The following is a 23,908-nucleotide window of genomic DNA, read 5'->3' on the forward strand; positions in this document are numbered from 1 at the left end:
TCTCATCAGCAACTAAAATTGATTCTGCAGTCAAGGTGTTTACAGAATCCATGTGGTTCTTTAAAGTTTTCATTCTAATGATAGCACTCCCAAGGGGAAAGGAATTTTGAAAAATTATTTAGTCTAACATTTCTGAGCTTTAGCAGAAACAAGCCATCTATTGTTAACTGTCTTAAAAGATAAGCAGCAGTGCTATTTTACTGTTTTTTTATAGTGTAGTTTTCATTTTTATTAACTGTTAAGTAGGTACACAATATTTGTAAGTTATGTATAAGACATAAACAATCACAATTCAATAGATATGCCATACCATCACTGTTTTTAAGAAAAAAGAACATTGTCATTTTTTTGAAGCACCCTGTATGTTTCTTGCCCACTCCAACCCCTTAACATTTTTCTCCCAGCTTTACTGAGATATAATTGAAAAATAACGTATGTAAGTTTAAGGTGTCCAACCTAATGATTTGCAGTGATATTACTTTAAAAAAACCAAAAAACAAAAAAGTTCTCCTCTTCCACTCTCCGAGAGAAAAGAGATTCTCCTACTTTATTTAGTAGTCCACTCTGATTTAGAAGTTCCTCTGAGTCTAACCCAATTCTTTCCTACTGGAATTTAGGTCATTTCCCCATTAAGGACACTAGGCAGTGTCTTTGGAGAAAGCAACCGGCTGTCTCCATTTTACTTATCAGCCATTGACGGGGTCTTTAAGAGAGGTGGGGAAATATTCACAAGTGTTAACAGCTTAAATTCTTTTCCCAGAGAATTTTTATAATTTAAAGGTTTCTTTTTTTTACTTTAGTGATTGTTTATTTATTTTTTAATTCAGTGAGAGGAAGGGAGGCAGAGAGACAGAGACTCCCGCATGTGTCCTGACCTGGATCGACCCTGCAAGTCCACTAGGGGCATGCTCTGCCCATCTGGGATGTTGCTCTGTTGCTCAGCAATGGAGTTCTTAGCACCTGAGGTAGAGGCCATGGAACCATCCTCAGAGCCTGAAGCCAACTCAATTGAGCCATGGCTGCGGGAGGAGGGGAGAGAGAGAGAAGCAAGACCGGAGGGGTGAAGAAGCAGATGGGTGCTTCTCCTGTGTGTCCTGACCGGTAATCAAATCCTGGATATCTACACACTGGGCCGACGCTCTACCACTGAGCCAATTGGCCAGGTCCCTTTTTTTTCCTTTGACAGAGACAGAGAGAGTCAGAGAGAGGGACAGATAGAGACAGACAGGAAGGGAGAGAGATGAGAAGCATTAATTTTTTGTTGCGAATCCTTAGTTGTTCATTGATTGCTTTCTTGTATACACCTTGACAGGGGAGGAGGGGCGTGACTACAGCAGAGTGAGTGACCCTTTGCTCAAGCAGGTGACCTTGGGCTTCAAGCCAGAGACTTTTGGTCTCAAGCCAGCAACCATGGGGTCATGTTTATGATCCCACACTCAAGCCAGCAGCCCTGCCCTCAAGCTCGTGAGCCTACAGTCCTCCGCATCCCAGTCCGACACTTTATCCACTGTGCCACCACTTTGTCAGGCTAAAAGTTTCTAATTAAAACACACACACACACACACCCTTACCCTAAGTCCAGCCCAGATAACAGATAGCCTGGTTGGTTAGAGTACCATCCCAATAAGCAAAGGCTGTGAGTTCAATCCCTGGTCAGGGCACATACAGGAACAGATTGATGTTTCTGTCTGTCTGTCTCTCTCCCCCTTCCTCTCTCTCTAAAATCAATAAATTAAAAATTGGGGGAAAATGTTTAAAAACCATAAATTATATAATTACCTTTATTTTCATTTATTGGTTTCATTGCATGGTTTCCGATATCTTCATTGTAACCTACTTAAAATAAATAACAATTAGGGTGGATGGCAACGGAAATTCTAGTTTTCCACATATGACTTTTCCCTCCCTCCCTCCTCCCACCATGGCAGTATATCTGGGTTCAGATTCCCTCCTGGTTGTCCTGTGGCCCCATCCAACCCACTGTGTGGTGTCTTTCTAACACCAGTGGGATGGCCACCATCCCATAGGAGGGACACTTCTACTTATGAATGGTTCAAGATTCCAAATTGTTCACTTTGAGCAAGTTCATTAGAAATTAATCTTAATTGTAGAAGGGACAGCCCTGTAGCCCCCATCAGGAAGGATTCTAGGAAACCACCCTTCTCTAGCTGGGGAACTGGGTCCATGAGCACATGGTTTAAAAGGCAGCGGGAGCCTGGCTTGTGGTGGTGCAGTGGGTAAAGTATCGACCTGGAACACTGAGGTCAACTGGTTTGAAACCCCGGGCTTGCCCGGTCAAGACACATATGAGCAGCAACTGTGAGTTGATACTTCCCGCTCCTCCTCCACACCTTCTCTCTGTCTCCTCTCTTTTAACTCAGTAAATAAAATCTTAAAAGAAAAGGCAGTGAGGGCCTCCAGCTGCTGCCTCAGTGGGCAAACAAATTTTTAACCTTTGTAATCAAGTTGTTCTTTAGTAAAAAGAATTCTTCTGAGTGTTATAAATACTATTCCTGAAGAACACATGGCTTCCCATTATGTAGTTGAACTAATTGCTATAGTGATTATGAACATATATTTATAAACTGAAATAATCCATGGAAAGACAACATTTTGGAAATTTGGGAGGAAATCCTATTTTAATATGTCTATATCCACATTTAATTTAAAGTATCTCTGTGTTTCTGTATAAATAATACAAATAGCCAACAGAACCTACCTTATACCACAAAAAGGTATTTTTGCTATAGCACTGGATTACTTTTTGCTAAATATTCACAGAATTTTTCTGAATGTAGTTTCTTAAATGATATATTTGCTCCTTTCTTTTTATTGGTGCATTACTTTTGTTACTACAAATGTTTTATTTCATGTTTAAAGGATTATAATTCATTACTATAAGAATTGCTGAATTCTTAAAATATATCTCTTAACTATGCCCTGTAAAAGGCATATCCTGAATTTTTCTTATTTTGCAGAGTGGTGTTACTGAATTAGAAAAGAACATGAGTGTTCTATTCCCAAATCTTCTAAGAAAGAAAGAAAACTGCTTCAAACCTGACCTAGGACAAAACTTTCTGTGTGATTCAATAGAGTCTTCTCTTGAGCAATTTTCTTTTAGACTTAACGGGATTCAACACTCCTGGGACTGACTGGCTACCCACCCTGCTGAGCTGACTCAAACTTGCAGTGAGGCTCATAACCAGGCATTCTTATAGTGTTCCAATGTTTAAAATGCCTCTACTGCCCTGGCCGGATACCTCAGTTGGGTAAAGCATCATTCCAAAGTGCAGAGGTTGCTGGTTCAGTCCCCGGTCAGGGCACATACAGAAATAGATGTTCCTGTTTATTTCTCTCTCCCTACCTCTCTCTAAAATCAACATTAAAATAAACATTTAAAAAACTTAAAAAAAAAAAAACCTCTACTAATTGACCTCTGGTGGCACAGAGGATAAAGCATCAACCTGGAATGCTGAGGTTGCCCGTTAAAAAAAATCCCAGGCTTGCCCAGCAAAGGCACATACGAGAATCATCTACCAGTTGATGCTTCCTGTTCCTCTGCACTGCACCTGCTCATCTCTCTCTCTCTCTCCTCTCTCTAAAAATCAATAAATAAAATCTTAACAATAAATAAAAATGCCTCTACTAACAGAGAAATATTAGTATTGGTTTGCTGACATGTCAAGTTTGAAATGAGAAGTGTCTTGTGCTTGTAATAAACAATTCCATCTGAGAAGATGTTTTATCAATGCCTTAATTTGCTATCCAGTCTCTTTCAAAGGGGAGATGATCACATTTGGGCAGTATTCAGTCTCTGAAGATGACCCAGGATGAGTATCCTCAGCATTATAATTATTATACACCTTTCATTCCTTGGGAGGTTTAGAAGGCAGTGAGAATAGAGTAAGAACGTTCTACCTTTCTCCTTATGTTTTTGTTTTGCTCATCAGCTCACCAGCCAATGGCTGATTAGATTACTTGCTCTGCTTGAGGGTGGGGCTTCCTTAGGCACTTGAACCCCATCACTTGCAGATTCTGCTTCTAAGAGGGCTGAGTGGATCGCAAGTTGGGAAAACCTCTTAGCTACTGCAGGAAACTGTGACTGTACCGTAAGGCCTGTTGGCTTCGGTATTGGACTCTGACAACATCTTCTCATTGTTGGAGGTCAGAAGCGGTACTGCCGGCCTTAAAATGAAATTTGAAAAGGACAAAAATATATAACATTTTTGGGGGGCTCTAACATCCAACCAACAAAATAATCAGGGAAAGATCATGAGAAAACCAGGAAGAGATTTCAGAAGTGAGGAAAACTTGGTTCTTATTTGGGAAACTGACATTGTTTTGCACTTGTAAGATTATTCAACAAACACTTTTTGCTGTTAAAATACATATCAGGGCCAAAGAGCACACGAGTGCCAGGAGCCTTCCTGAGGTGAATCCCACCCCCTGAATTCCTTATTCTGTGAGACAGAGCTATCATCATTCACATGTTTTTAGATTTAGGATTTCAAGAACAGTAAAAATAGTACAATCATTTTTTTTAGGCTAACTATTTTGACAAGTGAATTATAAAAATTCTATCTAGCCTGACCAGGCGGTGGCGCAGTGGATAGAGCATCGGACTGGGATGCCGAGGACCCAGGTTCGAGACCCCGAGGTCGCCAGCTTGAGCTTGGGCTCATCTGGTTTGAGCAAAAAGCTCACCAGCTTGGCCCCAAGGTCCCTGGCTCAGGCGAGAAGGTTCCTGGCTCAAGCGAGGAGTTACTCGGTCTGCTGAAGGCCCGCGGTCAAGGCACATATGAGAAAGCAATCAATGAACAACTAAGGTGTTGCAATGCGCAAAGAAAAACTAATGATTGATGCTTCTCATCTCTCCATTCCTGTCTGTCTGTCCCTGTCTATTCCTCTCTCTGACTCTCTCTGTCTCTGTAAAAAAAATTCTATCTACTACCATTATAATTTCATAAAGAAAAAGAGATTTCACAAGTAACAGCATAGGAAGGGCATTACTTCAGAATAAAACCATTTCTTCCCATGAAAGGACAGTTGCAGTCTTCCACTGCAACACACACACACACACACACACACACACACCCTTACACTACTCACACCCTTATTATTCTGAGTTTCCCAAGAACCACTGAAAATTTCGTCATGACCAGATAGATTTTCCCCGCACACGGTGCCCACAGAACAGCCCTCTCTCCCGCAAACACTTACTAACCTGGACATCTCCACTGGCATCTGCTTAGCTTTAAAAGACAAAGAGAAAAACCAAAGTCAGTAAGAAGTGCCTGTATCCATAATAGATATGAACACTCATTTCAATCTCACTTGACTTCCTTGAAGATGTGGCTACCCCTCACAAAAGAGAAAAGAAAGCTAAAGATATTTCTGCTCTAATGAAAGAAAGAAAGAAAGAAAGAAAGAAAGAAAGAAAGAAAGAAAGAAAGAAAGAAAGAAAGAAAGAAAGAAAGAAAGAAAGTAGGTCTTCTCTAGGTCTGCTACCGAGAGATTTCACATCATTTCACCCAGACATAGGACATTCTGTTGTGTTTGCCGGGAGCTATTTTCTTCTGGGGAATGTGAGAGAGATGAAGATGATGAAACAGGAACCAGATTCGCCAGAGAAAAGGGCAACTGTCTCTCCGATTCAAGATAGCCATTTCCAAAGAGGAAAGGCTACCAGTCTACTGTCTATTTCCTTAGAATCTTCAAGCACATGTAGAAATAATGGGAAAACAGGCAGATTAACTGGGAGGGGGGGGGATTTGGTGTAGGTGGGAGTGTCTCCATAACACTCACTGTACCAACTGCAGGACTAAGTGTGGTCAAATCCACAGAAACGGCTGTTTCTGATCATACACAGATGGAACTTACCCCTGAATTGATCTTTTCTGGGTTGCCCAACTAGGCAAACAATCATTTTCATTGTTGCCTAGCTAAATCCAGGGGCACTAAAAGCTTCACACCCACCAAAGCCAAGACCTTTGTTTATCAAGGTGACACCCCAAAGAGAAAAAATAACTACTGTCAGTTCCATCTCCTCAGTTGTCACTGGGGCAGAGCATAGCCCAGCCTGCCGTTTCCTGACGATGGCAGTCTGTCAGAATGCAACAAAAGAACTGTGCTCACCCTTGGCTTTCTTCTGGAAATAGTATCTGGCCCCAAGTACCAAGATGACAATTATCACTCCGATGACAACCACTGCAATAAGTCCTTTCTTCCACGGGGCAAGAAAGACTGGAAATAAGAAAAATGAAGATAGTTTTCTCTCTCCACCAAAAGAAACAATAGCAGCCTTAAGCAAGCAATATAACTGATGTTTAGCTCTTGTACCGTGTCATCTACCTCGGAGGGATTCTGTGTTCATGGCTAGTGCAGAAATGGTTCTTGTTCCTGCAGAGTCAGCTATGGTCTTAAAGGACTATTGGACTGAAGTAGACTCCTTCCTGGGTTTGTAGACTCCTCTTCTTTCTCTAGGAAACCATCCTCACTAGTCACAGAGGTGGGCTCCTCTAACTAGGTCTGTTCTGCCTGAACCAATCTGCTTCGCCCGAGGTGGTTTATGGGTGGATGTTTGACCCAACAAGATGGGCATTTCTTATCTCTCCACCAAGAATTTGGAATGAAAACTGTGTGAAATACTTCCAATTCCTTGTAATAATCAATTCCTCTTTATACTTAATTTGAGTGGGTTTCTATCACTTACAACCAACAAGTGTGGAGGACATTGGTCTCTTAACCCTCACTAATAAGCACTGAACTCACCCACTTCCTCTACCAGTGGTGAGCTCTCTGGCGCCACCCCTGGTGGCCATACTACATCTCACTGTTAAGACCACGACTCACCTCTCACTGCCAATACATTGCTTTGGGGGACATTTTTGGCAAAGTTGGCTCTGTTGGAGGCTGTGCAGTAATACTGTCCCTCCTGTTCCATGCTAGCTTGCGTCTTTAACCAAAAGCCCTGGGTTTCATTCAAGACGACTTCGTAGAAGGGCTTGACCTCCTTTTCTCTGTAAAACTTGTAGGTGATTGGAGTGGATGCTTTGTTCACAGAGCATCGAAGCACAAGTTCTTTGCCAGACTCCACGACCTCCTTACTCAAGACAGAGAGCTCAACCTCGTTTACTGGGACTGGAAAGCAAGAAAAGGATTAGCACTGAGAAAAGACGGGGGTTGGGGGGACATGACACAGCTCCTGCTCATGGCCAGCCTCCTCCCAGGCCATGACTCAGACTTGGACTTTGTCATTCCTCTTACCCCACATTCTTCAGTTCCTTCCCTAATAAGCCCAGCCAGAAAGCAACAGAAGCCTCCTGTCCTCATGTGTTGATTAAATGCAAGATGCACAAGATGCTAGGGACACCCACTTTCATGCACTACCTCAAGTATTACTGACCACTCAGGTTGGCTATACCCATTAACTTGTGTGTTCTGTTGAGGTCTATTCTGTGTGAATCTGTGAGAGAGAGTGTGCGTGTGTGCGTGTGTGCGCGTGTGCGTGTGTGTGTGTGTGTGTGTGTGTGTTCTCTCCCTCTGCTTACAAAGGTGCATGGCATTTTCAGATCTTATGAATAACTTGACTCACAACCTGTTTGCCTCCTTCTTCCTTTTTGAGTGGTCTAAACCTATGGCTTTCATATTCTCATTTCCTACCTTTCTTGTTACCCTGACAACTGACTTCTATCCCTTTGTTTCTGAAACTGAACTCTATCTCTGGTTTTGAAGAAACTCCAAAGGTTACCCAATCCCCTGACTAGCTCATCCCTGAGTCTGTAGCATTAGGTGCTTACTATATATGGATGTTAAGTTGAAAAGTATGGCTACTCTTAGGCTATATATTAATAGAAGCAGGAATCTCTATCCAACTCAAGCTATCTGCATGGAACATGTAGGTAAAAGTAAACAAGAAGAAAGAGGAGGAAGAGAGGGGAGCTTGTAAGCTTTTTACGACAGGATGCAGATATCCCAGACACGCAGGCAGTGGTACTGCTAAGGCCTTCTGAGAGGCACAGATGGAGACTCACGGGACAATATCCGCCCCAGGACAATGGTATATTTCTCTTGAGTATGAGAGTCCCAAGGTGGATGTTAGCAAGTCCCGTGAGACTATCCAGACTGCAGCTCTAATTGCTGTGGTTTCTGCACGTTGTGCCTGTGACAGAGTTGGCCAGATAAGGGTCAACAGTAGAGAAGAGATCTGGTAAACAATTCTGAGATGGCTGGCAGTTCAACAAAAAAGGAGCAAATGCTAAGAGATCCCAATAGCACAACTTTAGAGCTTTCTGAAATTGGGATACTTCATTCTTATAGCTCAGCAGTTTAGTTAGAAGGTTCTGAAAAGAGAAGCCATAAGTACTACCCATTTTCTTTGTCCACACCATCCCTGGGCAACCCCAAACCTTTGAAAATGTGAAGTAAAACCCCGGTCCCACATGATTTTTTTCACACAGCACAGCAACTTACCTATCACCTTGACTGGCAGGAGTTCACTGATCATTTCGGTGTGGGAATGGCAATTATCTGCCATGCACTGGTATTCAGCATTTTCTGTGGGGTTATCTCTGAATACTGCAGGCTCATTGGAGCTTATAGTGCGACTCTGCAAAATGCTGCTTGTTTTTAAAAGGTAATAAGTAATAGGTGGGGTTCCATTTATGGATTGGCAATTGACTTCTATGGTCTGTCCTTTTATCACCTCCAACTTGGAGTCATAAGAAATCCTGGGCTTGGAGAGCATTTCTAGAATGACAGAGTGAGAAATAATCTGAAACAAAATATCAGGCCCAAAGGGTTCTTTCTCCAAACTCTGGGCTTTGCTTTTCTTGTCATTACTGTGATTTAAGTACCTACCTGCCATATCTACCTTCACAGGACTCCGTTAAAATTGGCAGGGTGTGTGTGTGTGTGTGTGTGTGTGTTGAGGAAGGAGAGAGGGAAAGGGAATGTTATAAGAAAAGGATGACATAAATTCAAGAAAAACATGACACCCCTCTAAATATATGTTTATATCATATTTTCATATATCTTCCATGTGTGCACATACATATTCACATTCATTTGGGTTTCTTTTTCTGTATTGAGAAAAGACTCAGGAAAAGCAGAGAACACAGAGTATATTAAAAAAAAATTCTCAGTGCCTCCGCTTCTCCTGGTTGGAGAGTGTATGCCTCTGAAACAAGAATTCTATTAGGTCATTATTTAGAAGTTAGTTTATTTATAAAGCTTTTATCATGAAATGACCTCCTCCCAAGAACAACAAAAAGAATCATTTTAATTCTGTAAAATACGATCCACCTTTTTCTCTTGCATTATTTTCTGTTGAGTTAGATGACTAGAAAGTTGACAATAGGCTACAATCCTGGTTCAGTTCAGGCTAAGATCTTGCCTGGAGAAACCAAAGCTACAGGTTAAAATAAAGGACCATTACTGAATAATAACAATGGTAATGACAGCTGGACCAGAGTTTTACATTCATTTAGACCCTTCCACTCCAAGTGGGGTCGAGGGCCCAGCAGAACCAGCATCCTCAAGGTGCTAGAGATGTGGAATCTGGCCCCATCCAATCTGCTTTCTAACCAGGTTTTGCATATTCATTCAAGTCTAAGAAGTACAGCTCTAGCCTTGGCCAACTAACTCAGTTGGTTACAACATCATCCCGGAATGCCAAGGTTATGAGTTCAATTCCTGGTCAGGGCTCAGATGGGAAGCAACCAATGAGTGCACAACTAAATAGAACAACAAATGAATGCTTCTCTTGCTCTCTCTCAAATCAATCAATTAAAAAAAAGAATAAGAGCAGCTCTAGGTGGTCCCCATACCTACATTCTGACAACCAGAAGTTTTAGACCTTCTTGTCAACCAGGATATGGATTAAAAACTGGAGCTTTGATCATAAGGTTTAGAGTTAACTAAGCAATGTTCTCTCCCTGACCTTGTGGGTAGGGGCTGGCTCCATCAGCAGGAATCTCTTCAATTCATAGGCCACATCATCAGCATGCAACCACAATAAAACCGTGAACTTGATTTTTACTAACAATGTTTTTTTTTTCTTCTTTTCCAAGTGAGAGGAGGGGACATAGAGAGACAGACTCCCCACATGTGCCCCAACCAGGATCCACCCGGCAATCCCCGTCTGGGGCTGATGCTCTGCCTATCTGGGGCCATACTGGCAACCAGCTATTTTATCCTCAGTGTTTGGGGCCAATATGCTTGAACCAATCAAGCCATGGCTGCAGGAGGGGAAGAGAGAGAAAAAGAGAGGGGGTGGGAGGGGTGGAGAAGCAGATGGTTGCTTTTCCTGTATGCCCTGACAGAGACTCAAACCCAGGACATCCACATGCCAGGTCAATCTACCACTGAGCCAACTGGCCAGGGCCAATGTTTTCTTTGTAGCCTCTCTCCTGTAGTCCAAGCAGAAATACCACTTACTTCTGTTCAGTCTATTGATTTCACTCCTCTCTTTCCCTTGAGTTCTTACCCTGCCTCAGTCTGATCTGTCTTCAGACCAGAAAGGGTGATAGTAGGTGATAAATTCCCTTTCTCCCATTCAATCTCAAGACTCTCTGAGCCAGAGAGGATGTACTTACCACACACAGTTATCTGGACCATGTTGCTTTTCTTGACCACCTTGCCAATGCCTGCAACACAGGTGTATGCCCCACTGTCCCACTGTGAGGCCTTTGTGGTGAAATTTTGAGCCAAGGACACAATCTTGTCTCCCTTCTGGATAGTGAAGTTGGCTGGAGGTGCTCCTGGGATGGAGCACCACAGGTCCAGGATATCGCCCTGGTCTAGACTTGTGGCAGAAGATTCCAGCTTCGGTTTGGAAAATAGCTCTGAAATACCAGTGAGTGGGAATAGGGTAAGATGTTTCTGGGAACCACTCCCAAAGTCCCTTTACAGAGTGCCTTGGGCCAGCTGCTTTCAGCCGAACCAAGACCCAACTTCTTGCAAAACATTTTCCTTTGCTTCTCAAATACCCAATAATCATGCAGTTAAAGAACTAGAGTTCATTCTTCGACTGGGATTCCAGTGTCAGGTTTGCTTCTCAGGTTAATCCAATTTCACAGACATGGATTAGAAAAGTTTTGCCACTTGTAATGATTCATGCATTCGCTCATATATTCAGTCACTCACATGTTTTTATTCTACAAGTATTTATTTCAGGCTATTTCTATGCTGGCCACTCATTTGGCTTTGGGGAGACAACAGTGAAAAAGAAATAGTCCCTGACTTCAAAGTGCTGATGTCTGGTGGGCGATTCAGACACAGTGTTTGCCGCAGAGCCTGTACAGAGGAGACTGAATCTAGGCTTGGGGAATCAGGAAAGGACTCTTGGAGAAAGTCGAGTCCAGGCAAAGAGGAAAAGGGTCATATAGGCCAAGGGAACAGCATATGGAAGAACTGGCAGGAGGTTCAAGCACCTGAAAGTTCAGTCGGCCTGGAACATAGAGGGAGTGGAAGAGGCTGTAGGAAGCCCTATGGATCTTGGGCTAAATCACCTAAAGAACTGTGGATTACATCCTCAAGGAGGTGGGAAGCATGGAGAGTCTGGGTCAGGGGAAGGGCAGAGATGTGTGTTGCGGGGAGATCTTTGGGTGGAGAGGAGATGGGTGGTACCTCCTGAGGTCAAGTTAAAAGTTCTATGCCACTTTAAAGAGTTATTAGTACCCTTAGTAAAGAGAAAACTTGACTTTTAAGAGGTTCATTACCGCTTTATTTAATATTTCAGTATTTCATAGTTATAGTATATATTTTTATTTTCAGCTACAGGGAAAGCACTAGGTTAAGTACTTAGCCAATGTGAAGACTTGGCTCCTTCACATAAACCAATGCACCCTGACTCCTTGGTGTGTCCTGGATACAAATGGAAGAGGAGCCAGTCATTCTTGAGACTCTCTGCATACTGAAGAAGAGATTGAATCCCAAAAGTCCTATCTGGAAAGCTTCTTGGGAAAGAAGTTTAAGAGTGCGGCCAGGGCCTAACCAGGCGGTGGCACAGTGGATAGAGCATCAGACTGGGATGCAGAAGACCCAGGTTTGAGACCCCGAGGTCGCCAGCTTGAGCTCAGGCTCATCTGGTTTGAGCAAAGCTCACCAGCTCGAGCCCAAGGTCACTGGCTCGAGTAAGGGGTCACTCGGTCTGCTGTAGCCCCCTGGTCAAGGCACATATGAGAAATCAATGAATGAACAACTAAGGAGCTGCAAAAAAGAATTGATGTTTCTCATCTCTCTCCCTTCCTGTCTGTCTGTCCCTCTCTCTGACTCTCTCTGTCTTTGCCACAAAAAGAAAAGAAAAAAGAATGCAGCCAGGAATCAAGAAATGGAATTCCACCTTTGCTTCTAAACCTGCCTGCTGCATAGGTGTAGGGTACAAATCAACACTGTCATTGTCATCACTGATGTGACATTGTTATGGAAGTCACTTCCATCTTAATCAGTTCATAGTGTCCTCCTAGTCTAGTTTCCTGTACTGGAAATAAAATAAAACTCCAATAATTAATCTATATTTTATTAAGACATATGCCAGCCTTCTATCCTTCCATACATCAAGTATTGACTCATCTGTTTTCAGAGTACCATCGAAAGCTCTAGTTTAGGAGTGGGCAAAAGGGAATCAAAGAAACTGATATCCTAAAGTGCCTTACAACCTCACTGGGCAGGCACCAAAAAACCAAAACAAAACAAAACAAAAAAGTGAAAAAACGACTGAAGGAAAAAAAATCCCCAAACAATGACTTTATATTTAACTATATGTAAACCAAAATGTTAAAAATAGAAACCATGTTGTTGAGGTGGGTACAAGACAGTTTACAGTTAGGAAGGAAATGTTAGGGAACAGTCTACTTGTAAAGGAGATAATGTCAATGGACTGGCAGGACCACAACATGGACCAGTAAGGATCAGTCTTTTATTCACCCATGAACGAATATTGACTGAGCTCCTACAAACGTGCCAGGTTCTGTGCTGACTATTGAAGATTTAAGATGAATTGAGCCACAGGTCTGGTCCTTCATGAGCTCACACTGAGCGGTGGAGTCAGACGCTGTCTTTGCAGTGGCTGTTCGCTGCATCAAGCTACAAGCAGAGCACAGTGGGACCTGAGGTGTGACCATGGGACTCTGCCTGGGAGAGCCTGGATTGAGATTTGGGGCTTAAGAACAACAGAAGTTTCTCAGTGGCCAAGAGGAAAGTGTGCTTAGGCCTAGTGAGGAGGGACATTTGGAAGAGGACAGGGTCAAGGTGAAGGATCTTGATCATGTAGGAAGATTTTAAGCCCACGAATAGTTATGTCAAACAGGGGCCATCTTTTTGAAGTCAGCTGAAGGGGGAAGTGGAACAGAGTGCTCAGGGAGATCCTTGTTATGATTCTGGCCTGAGGGCTGGTGTTGGGGTGTCATTGTAGAGCCCAGAAGACAGAACAGTGTTGGTAGACCTGGCAGCACTTGGTGACAGATGGGTCTGAAAAGGTAGACAGTGGGGGGAAGAAGAAACCCTCTTTGTACCCAAAGACAAATGACAAATTCAATGATTTTTATGTTTACAAAATTATAGTGAGCCTCTACTATGACTAAGTAGAGCCATTTACAATGAGGCTTGATAGTAGCAGGGGTGCGGAAAACCAGATGCATGTGTGGACTTGGAGACATTTCCAAGGCTTGGTTGAATTTGAACCAGAGGGTATTTGCATGCAAACCCTGGTGTGGCTAGGTCAACTCTACATGAAAAGGACAGAGCTCAAGCTCACAGTGCAGAGGCTGGGGCAGGCGAGAGCGGGCCGAGTGTAAGACTTTCTGTGCGAAGGAGACTGATCTACTGAATGACTTGTACATTCTCATGACACAGACTTCTGGGCATGCGTGATCAGCTACAAAAATTGTATCTTATGGTCCAATGATGCTTTATGTTTTCCTAAAGTAGCCCAGCCCGAGGGGTGGGGGTGGACTGTGATAACACAGTCCATATATTTTTTGTTTGCTTGTCTTAAAATTTTATTTAGAAAATTAAATTTAACAGGGTGACATGGATCAATAAGAGTGCATAGGTTTCAGGTAAACATTTCCATAGCATTTGAACTGTTGATTTTCCGTCACTGTATAGTTGTTCCTCTTTACTCCCTTTTCCCTCCCCCTCCCCCACACCCTCCCCCCCCCCCCCCGTAACCACTGCACTTTTATCTCTATCCATGAGTCTCAGTTTTATATCCCACCTATGTGTGAAATCATATTATGACACAGTTCATACATTCACCACTTGGTCGCTGTTGCTCTCATAGCAGTACACCCATCCTTTTATTTATTTCTTCTTTGTACTGCATTCTAACAGTCTATTTATGTCTGTGAATTCTTCAAGGGCAAAGCCTGACCTTAGGCAGCTCTCTATCGCTAACAGTTTGCCCAGAAAAACAGAAGGTGCTCAATATATGTTGAATTGAATACTTTTCTCTAATGAGATAAGACATGTCTCATCAGTGAAAAATATCACGTGCCCTGAAAATACTTGTCATTATTAATAATAAAGTAAATTGTTAGCCCACATGATAGACCTGCAGGATCTAGCACGTATGCCAATCAACCATCTGGGGGTTGGCAGCCTACCTACGATACGGAAGGTGTGGCTGCGACTGTACACTCAATACTTAACATATAGGACACTTTCCGTGAATGAGAGAACAAATGAAGGAATGAATGAACACCACTTGGGAACCGAAAAGTGATGACTCTCTCTGCTCTCTGAAACAGTCATCCTATGTTCATTTGCTCACACAACAAATAAGTATTGAACTCCTACTATGTGCAAGAGCAGTGTATGAAATGAGTCATGGGCCTGCCCTAAATGGCTTACATTCCAGCACCTGAATACGGACAATACACAGGAAGAAGTAGAGTACATTTTTTTGGTGGTAAGAGCTAAAAAGGGAAGTGAAGCAAAGCAAGCGGAGAAGGAGTCCAAGGGAACTTCCAAGTGCATGTGTTTAGAAGTCAAACAGGCCCAGGGGTGACTCTTATTCTTCCACTTGGTAATCCTGTAATCCTTGGGTGAGCTGCCCAACCTCTCAGCCTAACTTTCCACACCCAGAAAACTGGAATCATGATACTTATCTCATAGCACCATTATGAGCATGAAATGAAAAAGTATGCAAACCAGTCATCCAGTGTTCAACAAAACGGGAATTGTCGCTATTATTTTTGCATTTGCTAATGCTTTCTCACTCCTGACCCTGTCTTGGGGCCTGTCTGTTGGCTTAGCATAGTGCTTGGCACAGAGAAAGGATATATGTGCCGTAATAATAGAGACACTAGCAAACATTCACTGAGCGCTTACTCTGCATGAGCCTTTTTATGTCACTTAATTACTGTAACAGTGCTAGCAGTGAGTTCTGTCATTACCCCTATCTCATGGAGTTGTGGCAAAGAGAAACTCAGTAAGTCACCCGAGGTCACAGAAGTAGTGAGTGGTGAGGTTGGGATCTGAGGCCAGAACCTGCAGCCTCAGCTACCACAGCTAACTGCTTCCAGGCTGGGCATTGACGAGCATCACCTCCCCCCCCCCCCCCCAGTGCATCCATTCAGACAAACAGGAGCAGAGCATCCATCTCATTGGCCATCCCGAATGCCAGCACAGTCGTTTCTTGAGCCCGCCCTGGGCACACACCCTCCAGCAGCTGCCCTACCTGTTATGTTGACCACGATGCTGCTGACCTTGGATATCCGGCTAGTTTCCACTTTACAGGTATAGTTGCCGTTGTGTTCCACCATGGCCATCACAGAGTAGGTGGCCTCGTTGGTCTGCTTTCTGTGTGCCACAATTGCCTTGCCCTTCTGGATTATGATTTCTGGGGACGCTGGCGCCATGTGCGTCACTTGGATGGTGCACTGGATGTTCAGCTGATCTCCTTCTATGATCACTCCTTCAGGCTGGATGTTGAATTTGGGATTAGAGAAGGATTCTGCAAGAGGGGACAAGCCGGTTGGACTCAGGTTCAAACCTGGGTGAGGGAAAAAGGCACTTCCCCCTTTTTTCTGCTCTTTTTTTGTTGCTAACCATTGTTTTTTTAATTAAAAAAATATTCCACCTGTATTCTCAAAAAACTTCAAAAAACTGTTCTGATGCTCTTTCCCTTAGTGCTCATTCTTACATCTTCAACCTTCTCCTTAACTGCAATTCTCTAATCTTCTTGAGCTTCCCAAAGGCTAACCCAATATTACCTGCAGAACCTCTTCCAATACCTCAGAAACAAGCACAGTAGTTAGAAGCAGACTCTTCCTTCTGCCCACCAAGGCTTTTCCAAATCTCTCTCACACTGTTGCACGGAACTCTGGCATTTCACCATAAATAGTCCATAGCTTCCAGAAAGGACAATGGTGTAAACTGTGATGTTTCATGAAAATAACTATTTAAATAAACAGATGCAGAAAAGGGGGGGAGGGGTCCTGGCCGGTTGGCTCAGTGGTAGAGTATTGGCCTGGCGTGTGGAAGTCCTGGGTTTAATTCCTAGTCAGGGCACACAGGAGAAGTGCCCATTGGCTTCTCCACCCTTCCCCTTTCTTTTTTTCTCTCTCTCTCTTCCTCTCCTACAGCCATGGCTCATTCAAACAAGCTGGCCCCAGGTGCTGAGGACAGCACCATGGCCTTGCCACAGTCACTAAAATAGCTTGGTTGATGAGCAACGAAGCAATAGCCCCAAGTGGGCAAAGCATTGTCCCCTAGTGGGCTTGCTGGGTGGATCCCGGTTGGGGCACTTACGGGAGACTGTCTTTGCCTCCCCTCCTCTCACTTAATAAAAAAGAAAAAGAAAAAAAAAAGAAAAAAGAGTGGCAAGGTCTAGTCTATTCAATTTCTTTCTTACAAAGTTTGCCATGACTGACAAAATTGCTTTCATGGTTCACAGTTTGAAAACACTGTTTTAACAAAATGTGAGTCAGTTATCGGGGTGTGGAATCTTTGGGAGATGGTGAGGGAAGCCAGGCTTGGCTTTCACTCCCGCTAAAAAAACAGCTTAGCATAGAGTATACACTGGTAGGGACATTAAAAATGCCAAAAGTGAACTTAGAGTAATATACTATTTTCATTTTCATTAGTTTTTTTTTTAACTATAAAGTCATTTAAATTCACAATAAAATGCTATCATTTAAAATAATAGTCTGTTTTTCTGAATAAAATTCAGAAAAGAGAGCATCTTTTAAGACCCTCAGCAAGTGCCCTCTTGGGTAGCTTAATAATAATTGAAGATTTTTTTCTTATACCCAGATTAACTCCACATGCACCAGAGACTTAAATGTCGGGGAGAAAAAACATTTAAATCACAGAGACAGTATGAGAAAATATAGGTGCACTTTTTCTTTAATAATCTTGGAGTGTGGAGGAGCTTTAGGTATGAATCACGAAACTGCGATACCATAATAAAGAGGGACAAACTTGATCCCCGGTCAGGGCACACAGAAGAAACAACTATCTTCTCTCTCTTTCTCTCTCCCTTTCTCTCTCTCTTCTCTGTTCCCACAGTCATGACTCGAATGGTTTGAGCAATTTGGCCCAGGCACTGAGGATGGCTCCATGGCTCGCCTCAGGTACTAAAATAGCTCGGTTGTCAAGCAACTGAGCAGTGGCCCCAGATAGGCATAGCATCGCCCTGTAGGGGGCTTGCTTGGTGGATCCTGGTCAGGGCACATGTGGGAGTCTGTCTCTTTTCTTCCCTCACTTAATAAAAAAGACAGAGAGAGAGAGAGATTTAAAGGTGAGTTCTCCAAAAGATAGGGTGACAGATTATGAAGAAATATGGAGAATATGTAAATTTTGAATTCTTTTAGTCATGTAACATGCACATATATAAGGATCTCGTCTCTGGTCAGAGCCAGGCAAGAAACTGGGGTTAGTGTGACCTGACCCTCTTCTCCCAAAAAAGACAAAGTGGGGAAAATAATGGCACAGTATCTGACAAAGAGCAAATTCCTTTAATTTATAAAGGGTTCAAACAAATCAAAATGGGAGAAGTGTATACAAACAGGCGGTTTACAGGGTCAAATGTAAGAGATCAATAGACATAAGGAACACATGCTACCTCACTAGAGACCAAAGAAACACAGACCACAGCAGCAATGCTACATCATTGTGCCTCGGCTGGATGCGCTAAAATAACACAATATTGAAACAGTCTGCGTTAGTAAGGTTGGTAAGTATCTCTTCTGATGGAACTTCTCAGCCATTTTGAGGGAGCCCCTTGGCAATATCTATTAATAATAAAATATTTGCAGAAGCACACAAGTTTTCAGTACAGGCGTGTCTGTTGCAAGATTGTTTTAATAGCAAAAACTGAGAAAAGACCTAAATCTCCATCAATAGAAAAAGGTAAGTACATCATGACACACCCCTACACCAGGATTCTGAGCTGGCACTAAAATGGCGTAGATCTTTATTTCCTGATATGGACAAAAGTCTATAACATTAAGGTAAGGGAAAGTTATAAAAATAGTATGTTTTTTTGTTTGTTTGTTTGTTTTTTGTATTTCTCTGAAGCTAGAAACGGGGAGAGACAGTCAGACAGACTCCCGCAAGCGCCCGACCGGGATCCACCCGGCACGCCCACCAGGGGGCGACGCTCTGCCCACCAGGGAGCTGTCGCGACCAGAGCCACTCTAGCGCCTGGGGCAGAGGCCAAGGAGCCATCCCCAGCGCCCGGGCCATCTTTGCTCCAATGGAGCCTCGCTGCGGGAGGGGAAGAGAGAGACAGAGAGGAAGGAGAGGGGGAGGGGTGGAGAAGCAGATGGGCGCTTCTCCTGTGTGCCCTGGCCGGAAATCGAACCCGGGACCCCTGCACGCCAGGCGGATGCTCTACCACTGAGCTAACCGGCCAGGGCAAAAATAGTATGTTTTGATAAATCCTATTTTTCTGTTAAAAAAAAAAACAAAACACAAAGAACAATGCCACCCCAAACTGTGTTTGTGCACGAATATATAAGTGGAGTAAGTCTAGAGTAAAACACAGTGGTTTTCTTGGAGTAGTGGTAATATGAATGATTGTCACTTTTTACTTTAAATCATACCATAGTTTCTGAAAATTTAACCCTCACCATGTAGCCTAATCAGAAAGATATTATATGTACATGACATTATACATGTATAGAAGTATACATATACATTTTGTGTACATCTACGTAGTCATACATACCTGCACCATGGGAAGGGGTGAAGTCAGCTGTCCGAAGTGGAGGGTCACCTATAAACTTTAGGGCCCCTACTTTGAGAATATTTGAGGCTATCTGCATGAGGATGTCCCCTCCACCGATTCCTCCCCATGGTCCCTGGCTACCTGTCCTGGGCACTCACACCCAGGCTTCCCTCTGCCTTTGCCTTTTCCTTCCAAAAGGTCACCTCATCTGTTTCCTATTTGTTCAGAGTCTTGTTGATGGGCTATGGGCAGAAGAGGGGAGTTACTCATCTAAGGCAGGGGCAAAGGCTGAGGAAGTGGACCCCTGCCCTCCCGGTCCCCTAAAACCTCACTTCCTGATGTCTGACCCACACTGGATTAAAGCTTTGGTTTCCAAACTGCAGGTCATGCAGTGCATCATTTCAGTGAGTCAGGGTCAGAGTTTTAAAAACTGAAATAGAGGCCTGACTAGGTGGTGGCACTGTAAATAGAGCATTGAACTGGGACACTGAGGATCCAGGCTTGAAACCCTGAGGTAGCTGGTGTGAGCGCAGGCTCACCAGCTTGAGCGTGATGTTGCCGGGCTTAAACGCGAAGTCATTGACATGATCCCATGACCACTGGCTTGAGCCCAAAGGTTGCTGGCTTGAAGCCCAAGGTGCTAGTTTGAGCCCAAGGTCACTGACTTGAGCAAGGGGTCATGGCTCAGCTGGACCCCCTAGTCAAGGCACATATAAGAAGCAATAAATGAACAACTAAAGTGCTGCAACTACAAGTTGATATTTCTCATCTCTCTCTCTCTCTCTCTCTCTCTCTCTCACACACACACACACACAAAATAAAAAAGAGCAAAATACATTATATATTAAAGTTACATATCATTTGTAAAATTTTGAAAAATTCATACATATATATGTATCTATAAGGTGGGGCAAAGTAGGTTTATGGTTGCTGGCATGGAAAATAATACAGTAATTAATAAATAATATACAAGAATAAATTCTTTGTTTCACACACTCACAACTATAAACTTACTTTTGCCCACCCTGTGTGTATATAAATATATATATATATATGTATTAAATTGTGTCACAGTCAAAAATTTTGAAAACTATGGACTTAAAGTGATTAAGAACAGTCTTTGAAACAGTAGCCCTGCCAGAAGCCCCCACCCCCTTTCCAGTCCTGGGCTCTCCCTTCCCACACCAAACCAACAAGCCAGAAAGAATGGAAAAAAAAAAAGAGCAGGACTCTGACCTCTCACGGTGACCAGCTCACTCTTAATTATTTCAGAGGTCTCCACGTGTTTCCCAGAAATAATGCTAGCTTGACAGAGGAAATATATCAGACGGTCCTGCTCTTCAACTGTGAATTTCAACGTCACAGAATTTTGGTTCTGAGAAGTTTTTTCTCTTTTTTGCTTGACATTTTTTGCTTCCAGTTCGACTTTTTCAATTGTGAAATGTACTGGGGCCTTTTCTTCTGGGACAGAACAATGGACCTCCACGACCCCACCTTCTATCGCCTCCTTCTTGTCCAATATCACCCTGGGATTGGACACTCCTTTGGGGAAAGAGAAAGCCCATTAGTATCAGTTTAATGCTACAAGCAGAGTCTTTCCGGTTGACCCATCTAAGAGTTCTTTTCTTTTATTCCCAGAACACCCAGCGCTACCAATTGAGGATATATGTGCCCAGCACTACACCATGTACTTCAACAAGTATAAAATATGTTTTAAGAGGTAGTTGGTGCTTTCAACATTTAGAATCCCATTGGGAAAACAAGTCTTCCCAAATGAAACGGTTAAAAACAAAACAAAACAAACCAGCCAGTATTCATTAGTATTACTGTGATTGTTGTTATTATGCTTTACTGAATGCCGGTCACAAGCTAAATTGACATTGTATCCGTGACCCCATTTACTTCTCACAATAAACCTCCTGGGTGGATATGAAAGATAAAATTCTGCCCGTTTTAAAGATGAAGACAGTGAAGTTCAGGGAGATTCAAGGCTCATCCAAAAGCGCAAGCTCCCAAGCCCCAAAGTTGAGGTTCGACGCCAGGTCCATTTGACTCCAGAGCCAGAGATCAGGTGCAGGGATGGGGGAGAGGAGGGACATGGGCTTCCAGCTCAAAAAACACAGCTGACAATAGACGCACATCAGTGTACCGCAGAGACAACGGGAGATGGAGCAGCGAGGAGAGAAGTCTCTCCTGCCTGGGGGTTCAGAGAAAAGTCTAGAAAGGAACAGGGTCTGAGGGGAATCTTGGAGGAAGGGTGTTATTTGGGCAGATGATGTGGGATGGGGGTTCAGGACAGGCATTCAGGATGCACACAAGCACAGGAAATCGCTCAGGCCAGGTTGTATAGCAGAGAGTCATTTGGCGCAGAGAAAGCGGTGGGGAGGACGGTGCCTCGGTGCAGAACCAGTCCCATTAGGGGCAGCTGGGAGAGCCTGGCTGAGATGGGATGTCCTGGTGCTCATAAACTTCATCTTAGAGTCAGACAGACTTGTTTGCATCCTAAACCTGCCTCTTCCTACGGGTGCCACCTCACCCAGTCTCTTACGACTCTTATGAATCTCTCTCTTGTTTTTTTAACCCACCAAGTTCAGAGATGGAGGGTTGTCTGCTTGGGAAGGAGATCTGTACTGGATTCACCCCACTACTGTTACCCGTGGAGGCAGCAGCTGCACGCTGAGCTCCCTAAGAGAAGGGACCTGGCCTTGTTCACCGTTGGATGCTTGGCCGGGCTCAGAGGAGGGACTCGATCAATGTTTAATGAGTGGATGAATTGCTTTTTGTCTGACTCAAAGACTTATCACAATAATCAAGGGTTAGAGGTCAACTGTGGAGGCAAACAGATCTTGGTTCTAACTCTAGCTCTGCCTTTGATAAGCAGTGAAATGTGAGAGCGCTGCTCAACCTCTCCAAGCCCCGGGGTCCACACTGCATGGGAGGAACCGTTTCTCTCCCAGTGCTACTGCAGGGGCGAAATGAAAGGTGTGTAAGGCACTTGTAACCATTTATCTCATGAGAACTTAATGAAATGGTAGTTCTCACTACTGGAAATAATAACAGTATGAATGACTGTTCTGATCACAAAAGCACAAAAATGCAGAAATGACAGCAGCTGTCAAGGAAGCATAGGGCTGAATTCACTAACTCTGCCTTTTAAGTCATCCAAATTTCAAGAAATTGCCCTAAGTCTCAAAAGCCTGCCAGCACATTTTTTTCCAGCATACATTTCCCATACCCTGGACCCACCATCTGTCCTCATCCCTGATGTAAATGCCCAGACCTGTTGGTTCCCCCCCGTACTCAGTGGAGATGGAGAAGGGCTGGTCTGCATCCATGTGGTTATTGCCCCTGGTGACACAAAGAGATGTCGGCCAGCCATGTCCCCTGACTGCCCAGGGGACACCCATGGAGGGATTGGCCTGGGGATGACATAGTCATTTTCTCCTGTAGGAGCCTCAAAAATTGACAAGAAAGTGGTCAGAGGCCCTGACCAATTGGCTCAGTGGTAGAGCATTGGCTTGGCGTGTGGAAGTCCCAGGTTCGATTCCTGGCCAGGGCACACAGGAGAAACACTTATCTGCTTCTCCACCCTTCCCCCTCTCCATTCTCTCTATCTCTCTCTTCCCCTCCCACAGCCAAGGCTCCATTGGAGCAAAGTTGGCCCTGGCACTGAGGATGGCTCCATGGCCTCTGCTGCAGGTGCTAGAATGGCTCTGATTGCAATAGAGCAACACCCCAGATGGGCAGAGCATCGCCCCCATGCCCAGTGGGCATGCCAGGTGGATCCCAGTAGGGCGCATGCGAGAGTCTGTTTCTCTGGCCCTCTGCTTCTCACTTCAGGAAAAATACAAAAACAAAAACAAAAAAAAAAGTGGTCAAAGATGGAGATGGCATAATTACGAAAGGGAAATTCCCTGAACACTTGACCCCTTGTTCTTTGTGATCTGTGTTTTTGCTGACGGGATTATTTTTTTCCTAAGAATGGCCTGGCCCAGCACCTTGTACACGATGGGCCATTCATTTGGTTACCGAGCACACTTCACTCACTATCTATCTATCCCATATAATCCTTAAAACTAAACATCCTTCAAAGGTACCTCTAGTTAACTAGTTATTTCAATTTTAGAGACAGAAAATGCAGGTTCCAAGACGTTGGGGCACTCTGCTGGGACACTCACCTCTCCTCAGCTTCTGCCCTGTCACTTGGATGCCTCATCTCTTTCTTCTGCCTTCCTCTCACTTCACCATCAAGCAAACTCCTACGCAGTCTCCTGGATCTGGGCCCATGTCCCTTTCTCCAGGGAGGCATCTCTAACTTCTCTAGGCAGAACTACTTCCTTGCATCTTTGCAATCCCAAGGCACCTCAGTCGTGTAACTACTGGATTGTAATTATTTGTTTAAATGTCTTTCTTCCCCACCAGCCTGCAACGGCCTCTGGAACAGGGCTTACCTGATGTGTTTTCGTGTCCTGCACTGGCTTTTTTCCTGACTTACAGCCTTGGGAAATGTTTCTTGAGGAAATGAATGAATGAATGAATGAATGAAACCCTATATCTCTAAACCCAAATTTCCCACAACAATTTCTCCATTTCTACTTCTCTTTTTTGTCTGTTTATTTTACAATCATTTATTAATTGCATATTATGAGCCAGATTCTCTATGTGAGATACAAAAAAGACCACATACCACCTCTTCCGACAGTCTCACAGTCCAGAAAAGCAGACACATGT

The 23,908-nt window shown here is 43.7% G+C and overlaps 1 protein-coding gene across 4 annotated transcripts in view; it reads right to left on the reverse strand.

Annotated features, from left to right (window-relative positions):
* PECAM1 (platelet and endothelial cell adhesion molecule 1) overlaps nucleotides 1-23,908 on the reverse strand; it is a 59,291-nt gene that overhangs the window by 22,816 nt on the left and 12,567 nt on the right. For 3 of the 4 annotated variants that reach the window (XM_066386434.1, XM_066386433.1, XM_066386432.1), the window contains exons 4-12: nucleotides 20,414-20,719; nucleotides 15,683-15,958; nucleotides 10,596-10,844; nucleotides 8,473-8,748; nucleotides 6,853-7,140; nucleotides 6,136-6,243; nucleotides 5,225-5,252; nucleotides 4,109-4,185; nucleotides 1,780-1,836 (exon numbers count right to left, since the gene is read on the reverse strand). In XM_066386434.1, coding sequence (XP_066242531.1) covers nucleotides 1,780-1,836; nucleotides 4,109-4,185; nucleotides 5,225-5,252; nucleotides 6,136-6,243; nucleotides 6,853-7,140; nucleotides 8,473-8,748; nucleotides 10,596-10,844; nucleotides 15,683-15,958; nucleotides 20,414-20,719 — 1,665 coding nt within the window. The remainder of the gene's footprint in view (nucleotides 1-1,779; nucleotides 1,837-4,108; nucleotides 4,186-5,224; nucleotides 5,253-6,135; nucleotides 6,244-6,852; nucleotides 7,141-8,472; nucleotides 8,749-10,595; nucleotides 10,845-15,682; nucleotides 15,959-20,413; nucleotides 20,720-23,908) is intronic. The other variant, XM_066386435.1, reaches the window with a different exon arrangement.

This window comes from Saccopteryx leptura, chromosome 5 (genome assembly GCF_036850995.1).
Source record: "Saccopteryx leptura isolate mSacLep1 chromosome 5, mSacLep1_pri_phased_curated, whole genome shotgun sequence".
Classification (NCBI taxonomy): domain Eukaryota; kingdom Metazoa; phylum Chordata; class Mammalia; order Chiroptera; family Emballonuridae; genus Saccopteryx; species Saccopteryx leptura.